Source organism: Lethenteron reissneri, chromosome 61, assembly GCF_015708825.2.
Source record: "Lethenteron reissneri isolate LAM-NWPU_2019-01 chromosome 61, ASM1570882v1, whole genome shotgun sequence".
In the NCBI taxonomy this organism is placed as follows: domain Eukaryota; kingdom Metazoa; phylum Chordata; class Hyperoartia; order Petromyzontiformes; family Petromyzontidae; genus Lethenteron; species Lethenteron reissneri.
Genome location: NC_083839.1, coordinates 6,041,242 through 6,048,781, shown reverse-complemented (window position 1 = coordinate 6,048,781; position 7,540 = coordinate 6,041,242). Strand labels below are relative to the sequence as shown.

Here is a 7,540-nt window from a genome sequence, read left to right as displayed (position 1 = left end):
TGCAGCCCCCCCGGGGCCTTTCGCTAGGACTGCAGGTTGCCTTGACTTAAATCCTCGTTTCATTAAACGTTGATCACTGAACTCAGGTGGGGGTGTTTTTCTTGAGTGTCTGTTTCTTCAGTGTTGTTGTATCTCCAGCCAGATGCTTGGCTATGTTTCCATTATCAAGATGACACTTTGGCTCCATGCCACCCGAGTTCGATTCCCGATCACGGCTGCTTGACATGAGTGGAAAGTTATTTAAAGCTATAAAAACCTCTGTGTGCCTATGTGTGTCTCTCTCTCTATGTGTTTCTGTGTTATCTCTCTCTGCTTATATGTCTGTCTATGTCTCCGGTTCTGTGTTTTGTATCTCTCAAATTTAGTATTCTCTGGAAGAATGTAATCAACCAGGTAGGGTGTTGACTGTTATGTTAGCCGACTCTCTGTTGTATTGCATTCTATTTCTAAGTTTACTAGGTTTGTTTTCTCTTTCATTTATACCTGATGATGATTGCTTGTGTTGCAATCGAAACGTCGTATGCTATTTAATTTATTATTTTCTCTTTATACGTGACTTTACCGAAAGAACCAAAGAGTAATTCCTTTTTAAATCCTTTATATTAAGTTCGCTTGCTTGCTTGCGTGCTTTCTTGCTTACGACCGTGCAAACCTTTCGGTCGTTTTTTAACCCACTTCCCGTGATCCAATCGAGCTGACATTTTGCACACAGACTCGTTGTGCGAGACAATGTTCGTGAAAATTTTTTCCAAAGTTTTACACTGTTTAGGGAAAACAAATCAAATATTTAATTACCAATTGTTTAATACTGCAGACAATCATCTGACCCATAGGTGGCAGCCATCTCAAGCCAGAGGACGAGAGGACTCTAGCCGCCACGCATATAAAGGATTTAGAGTGAAAAACTTTGTTTTAACGGGTTATACTTATTATTTTGCCCGGTAAGGTCCATTGAGCGGTGTAGCTCTTATTCAGAAGCGACCTGACCACAAATGATAGCTCAACCAAAGAGTGGCCCACGTGGGAGAGAGGAACACGCAAACTCAAGATATACAGCAGTAGCAGGGGGTCGGGATCGAACTCATGGTGCTGCTGCTGCCTGTGTACCAGGCGAGGTAACTAACATCTCTGCCACCAAATACAACCCGCGCTCTAGAACACGTTCCCAGCGCACGCTTGGGCAATGCAGAAACACAATGACAAGTCTCGTGAGTGAACAAGAGCTTTGTGGTTCATCGGATTCCTCCTGCAGTCTGACGAAAGACTGATGTTGCTTGTCAAGGTGAACTTTGTCTTCCTCGTGAATGTTTACTTCTTAAAATGTGGCGCGCTTACGGTATATTATTATTTACACATCGTTCAGTATATATACACATATCGTTAGAAGGAATCTTCTTGGTTCTTTCGGTAAAGTCACGTAGAAGGGAAGCAATAAAATAATTTTATGTTTATATGTTTTATTTTTATTATTTTATTGCTTCCCTTCTACGTGACTTTACCGAAAGAACCAAGAAGATGAATCCCTGCAGTCACGAAAGCTTTACATCGAAATTTAATTATATTTAATGTTTTATTTGTATTATTTTATTATTTCCCTTCAACGTGACTTTACCGAAAGAACCAAGAAGATGAATCCCTGCAGTCACGAAAGCTTTACATCGATCGTTAGAAGGAATGTTTTAATACGTATAGAAACCTGCATGTAATTAACGTGCTTTGAAACGGCTTCAGAATCAGGATGTGTAACGAGGCTGGAGGCATGTGACAAGGCGTGGTGCGTGGTGTGTAAAGAGCTTCACAGCTTATCGGATTCCTCCGCTACACAGCAATGTCGCAAGCTGCTTCCTACTAAACCTTCCGGGGTAAGTGAAGATTCTCACTGATCGATTTGTCGCCCGACCACTTTTTCAAGCCACGACGGAGCGAGCGTCCAGTTCGTTCTCAAGATGATCGGAAACGCGCGGATCGATATCCGTATCGATCCCATATGAAACATTTTTTTTAACTCGGAAAAATGTATCGATACATTTATGTCGGCCATAGGAATCGTTTTGGGCGGAGGTTCAATCGTATTCATCAATCGTAACGGCTAAGGGGTGTTCGATTAAGTCATTACGCAATGTAAGTAATTGATAGGGAATCGACAAATGCATCTGTGTACCGATACGACAGCCAAGAATCGATACGCGGGAATCGCAACTCGAGAACCCCCCACCGACACAACAGACGCGAATCGAGCCTAGAATCGAAACGTTCTGGAATCGGTTGTAGATTCACGAATCGATTGTGGACGATTCCCGCCGTCAGGACCCCAGACAGGCGACTTGGGGACGACGCGGCGGCGTTTTGCCTTCAAATATCAATCATCGTCTCCCTCCTCACCCTCCCTCCTCACCCTTCTCCTCACCCTCCTCCTCACCCTCCTCCTCCTCACCGTCTCACCCTCCTCACCGTCTCATTCTCACCCCCCCTCACCGTCTCCTCCTCGCCGTGGGGCCGCGAAGATGAAGCGCGATGGCAGACGAAGTTGACGCGAGGGAGCAACACTTCCACAACCGCGTCAGAGAGAGCATCGTGAGTACACAGAGGGGGGGGCATCGTGAGTACACAGAGGGGGGGGCATCGTGAGTACACAGAGGGGGGGGGGCATCGTGAGTACACACAGGGGGGGGGGCATCGTGAGTACACACAGGGGGGGGCATCGTGAGTACACAGAGGGGGGGGGGCATCGTGAGTACACACAGGGGGGGGGGCATCGTGAGTACACACAGGGGGGGGCATCGTGAGTACACAGAGGGGGGGGGCATCGTGAGTACACAGAGGGGGGGGGGCATCGTGAGTACACAGAGGGGGGGGCATCGTGAGTACACAGAGGGGGGGGCATTGTGAGTACACAGAGGGGGGGGGGCATCGTGAGTACACAGAGGGGGGGGGGCATCGTGAGTACACAGAGGGGGGGGGCATCGTGAGTACACAGAGGGGGGGGGGCATCGTGAGTACACACAGGGGGGGGGGGCATCGTGAGTACACACAGGGGGGGGCATCGTGAGTACACAGAGGGGGGGGGCATCGTGAGTACACACGGGGGGGGGCATCGTGAGTACACACAGGGGGGGCATCGTGAGTACACAGAGGGGGGGGGCATCGTGAGTACACAGAGGGGGGGGGGCATCGTGAGTACACAGAGGGGGGGGCATCGTGAGTACACAGAGGGGGGGGCATTGTGAGTACACAGAGGGGGGGGGGCATCGTGAGTACACAGAGGGGGGGGGGCATCGTGAGTACACAGAGGGGGGGGGCATCGTGAGTACACAGAGGGGGGGGGCATCGTGAGTACACAGAGGGGGGGGGGCATTGTGAGTACACACAGGGGGGGGGGGCATCGTGAGTACACAGGGAGGGGGGGGCATCGTGAGTACACAGGGGGGGGGGGCATCGTGAGTACACAGAGGGGGGGGGGCATCGTGAGTACACAGAGGGGGGGGGGCATCGTGAGTACACAGAGGGGGGGGGGCATCGTGAGTACACAGAGGGGGGGGGGCATCGTGAGTTCACAGAGGGGGGGGGCATCGTGAGTACACAGAGGGGGGGGGGCATCGTGAGTACACGGGGGGAGGGGCATCGTGAGTACACAGAGGGGGGGGGCATTGTGAGTACACACAGGGGGGGGGGGCATCGTGAGTACACAGAGGGGGGGGGGCATCGTGAGTACACAGAGGGGGGGGCATCGTGAGTACACAGGGGGGGGGGGTGGCATCGTGAGTACACAGAGGGGGGGGGGCATCGTGAGTACACAGAGGGGGGGGCATTGTGAGTACACAGAGGGGGGGGCATTGTGAGTACACAGGGGGGGGGGGCATCGTGAGTACACACAGGGGGGGGCATCGTGAGTACACAGAGGGGGGGGGGGCATCGTGAGTACACACGGGGGGGGGCATCGTGAGTACACACAGGGGGGGGCATCGTGAGTACACAGAGGGGGGGGGCATCGTGAGTACACAGAGGGGGGGGGGCATCGTGAGTACACAGAGGGGGGGGCATCGTGAGTACACAGAGGGGGGGGCATTGTGAGTACACAGAGGGGGGGGGCATCGTGAGTACACAGAGGGGGGGGGGCATCGTGAGTACACAGAGGGGGGGGGCATCGTGAGTACACAGAGGGGGGGGGCATCGTGAGTACACAGAGGGGGGGGGGCATTGTGAGTACACACAGGGGGGGGGGCATCGTGAGTACACAGGGAGGGGGGGGGCATCGTGAGTACACAGGGGGGGGGGGGCATCGTGAGTACACAGAGGGGGGGGGCATCGTGAGTACACAGAGGGGGGGGGGCATCGTGAGTACACAGAGGGGGGGGGGCATCGTGAGTTCACAGAGGGGGGGGGCATCGTGAGTACACAGAGGGGGGGGGCATCGTGAGTACACAGAGGGGGGGGGCATCGTGAGTACACGGGGGGAGGGGCATCGTGAGTACACAGAGGGGGGGGGCATTGTGAGTACACACAGGGGGGGGGGGCATCGTGAGTACACAGAGGGGGGGGGGCATCGTGAGTACACAGAGGGGGGGGGCATCGTGAGTACACAGGGGGGGGGGGGGCATCGTGAGTACACAGAGGGGGGGGGGCATCGTGAGTACACAGAGGGGGGGGCATTGTGAGTACACAGAGGGGGGGGCATTGTGAGTACACAGGGGGGGGGCATCGTGAGTACACAGAGGGGGGGGGGGCATCGTGAGTACACAGAGGGGGGGGGGCATCGTGAGTACACAGAGGGGGTGGCATCGTGAGTACACAGAGGGGGGGGGCATTGTGAGTACACAGAGGGGGGGGGCATCGTGAGTACACAGAGGGGGGGGGGCATCGTGAGTACACGGGGGGGGGCATCGTGAGTACACAGAGGGGGGGGGGGGCATCGTGAGTACACAGAGGGGGGGGGGCATCGTGAGTACACAGAGGGGGGGGGCATCGTGAGTACACAGAGGGGGGGGCATTGTGAGTACACACAGGGGGGGGGGGCATCGTGAGTACACAGAGGGGGGGGCATTGTGAGTACACAGAGGGAGGGGGGGGCATCGTGAGTACACAGGGGGGGGGGCATCGTGAGTACACAGAGGGGGGGGCATCGTGAGTACACAGAGGGGGGGGGGGCATCGTGAGTACACAGAGGGGGGAGGCATCGTGAGTACACAGAGGGGGGGGGGGCATCGTGAGTACACAGAGGGGGGGGGGCATCGTGAGTACACAGAGGGGGGGGGGCATCGTGAGTACACAGGGGGGGGGCATCGTGAGTACACAGAGGGGGGGGGGCATCGTGAGTACACAGAGGGGGGGGGGCATCGTGAGTACACAGAGGGGGGGGGGCATCGTGAGTACACAGAGGGGGGGGCATCGTGAGTACACGGGGGGGGGCATCGTGAGTACACAGAGGGGGGGGGGCATTGTGAGTACACAGGGGGGGGCATCGTGAGTACACAGAGGGGGGGCATCGTGAGTACACGGGGGGGGGGGGCATCGTGAGTACACAGAGGGGGGGGCATCGTGAGTACACAGAGGGGGGGACATCGTGAGTACACAGGGGGGGGGCATCGTGAGTACACAGAGGGGGGCATCGTGAGTACACAGAGGGGGGGGGGCATCGTGAGTACACAGAGGGGGGCATCGTGAGTACACAGAGGGGGGGGCATCGTGAGTACACAGGGGGGGGGGCATCGTGAGTACACAGAGGGGGGGGGCATCGTGAGTACACAGGGGGGGGGGCATCGTGAGTACACAGAGGGGGCGGGGGCATCGTGAGTACACAGAGGGGGGGAGGCATCGTGAGTACACAGAGGGGGGGGGCATCGTGAGTACACAGAGGGGGGGGGCATCGTGAGTACACAGAGGGGGGGCATCGTGAGTACACAGAGGGGGGGGCATCGTGAGTACACAGAGGGGGGGGCATCGTGAGTACACAGAGGGGGGGGCATCGTGAGTACACAGAGGGGGGGGGCATCGTGAGTACACAGAGGGGGGGGGGCATCGTGAGTACACAGAGGGGGGTGGCATCGTGAGTACACAGAGGGGGGGCATCGTGAGTACACAGAGGGGGGGGGGCATCGTGAGTACACAGAGGGGGGGGGGCATCGTGAGTACCCAGAGGGGGGGGGGGGCATCGTGAGTACACAGAGGGGGGGGGCATCGTGAGTACACAGGGGGGGGGGCATCGTGAGTACACAGGGGGGGGGGGCATCGTGAGTACCCAGAGGGGGGGGCATCGTGAGTTCACAGAGGGGGGGGGGGGCATCGTAAATACACAGAGGGGGGGGGTCATCGTGAGTACACAGAAGGGGGGGGCATCGTGAGTACACAGAGGGGGGGGCATCGTGAGTACACAGATGGGGGGGGGCATCGTGAGTACCCAGAGAGGGGGGCATCGTGAGTACCCAGAGGGGGGGGCATCGTGAGTACCCAGAGAGGGGGGCATCGTGAGTACCCAGAGGGGGGGGCATCGTGAGTACACAGGGGGGGGGCATCGTGAGTACACAGATGGGGGGGGGCATCGTGAGTACCCAGAGGGGGGGGCATCGTGAGTACACAGAGGGGGGGGGCGTCGTGAGTACGCAGAGGGGGGGTGGCATCGTGAGTACACAGAGGGGGGGGGCATCGTGAGTACACAGAGGGGGGGGGCATCGTGAATACACAGAGGGGGGGGCATCGTGAGTACCCAGAGGGTTGGGGGGGCATCGTGAGTACCCAGAGGGGGGGGGGCATCGTGAGTACCCAGAGGGGGGGGGGCATCGTGAGTACACAGAGGGGGGGGGGCATCGTGAGTGCCCAGAGGGGGGGGGGGGGGGGCGTCGTGCGGGATGTCGCTGGGTCGCCCCAACTGGACGGCTGGTGGTGGAGGAGACCCCCATCGCCTCCGCGTGTGGGTCAGGCTGCATGGACACAGTCGCACCACTGTGGCCGCGTCTTTAATGTATCGGTGTGTGGAGGAGTTGTGGTGCAGCATCAGCATGGTGGTGGTGATGCTCGGATGTTGCGGTTGATGGATCCACCACCGGTATCTTGGAGAAAGAGGAGGAATATCAAAGCCAGGAGGTGCTGCGATAATATTTGGGCTCCTGTATGTGCGCATGGTGAACGTCTTTCGGTACCGCACGTAGCCAGCCGTGATACGCGGAGGTACGGGGGAAGGACAACAAACTAAACACACAAAGACGTTTTGAAGAATCTGGATGACGAGTTAAAAGTGCATTGCGACTTCCTCATATCGGAAGGAGAAGAGCGTTCCAGACGGCCGCAGAAGCGCGTCTGAAAGCGCCACGCGATGGCCCTCTGAGCTCGATAGCTGCTCTGTCTCAAGGGCGATGGCACCAGCAGAGTTCCAAGCGGAGACAAGGCGTCGATTACGCAATGGGAGTGCAACTGATTGGGGGGGGGGGGGTGAAAGAGGAGCACACGAGAGAAAGAGGGCGCTTTGTTGTGGCGATGGTGGCGTGGCCCCGGTGCCTTGCGACACAGAATCAGCTGCGGGGAGCGTGAACCCGGGGCGTGGGGCACG

General features: G+C 57.8%; 1 protein-coding gene across 1 annotated transcript in view; it reads left to right on the top strand.

The window, feature by feature from the left end:
* Positions 1 to 2,285: 2,285 nt before the first annotated feature.
* The window catches only part of LOC133358359 (protein LMBR1L-like), a 52,744-nt gene continuing 47,489 nt past the window's right edge, over positions 2,286 to 7,540 (top strand). Inside the window, exon 1 of the mRNA XM_061576656.1 lies at positions 2,286 to 2,574. Within this exon, the coding sequence (XP_061432640.1) occupies positions 2,515 to 2,574 (60 nt within the window). The 5' untranslated portion in view covers positions 2,286 to 2,514. The remainder of the gene's footprint in view (positions 2,575 to 7,540) is intronic.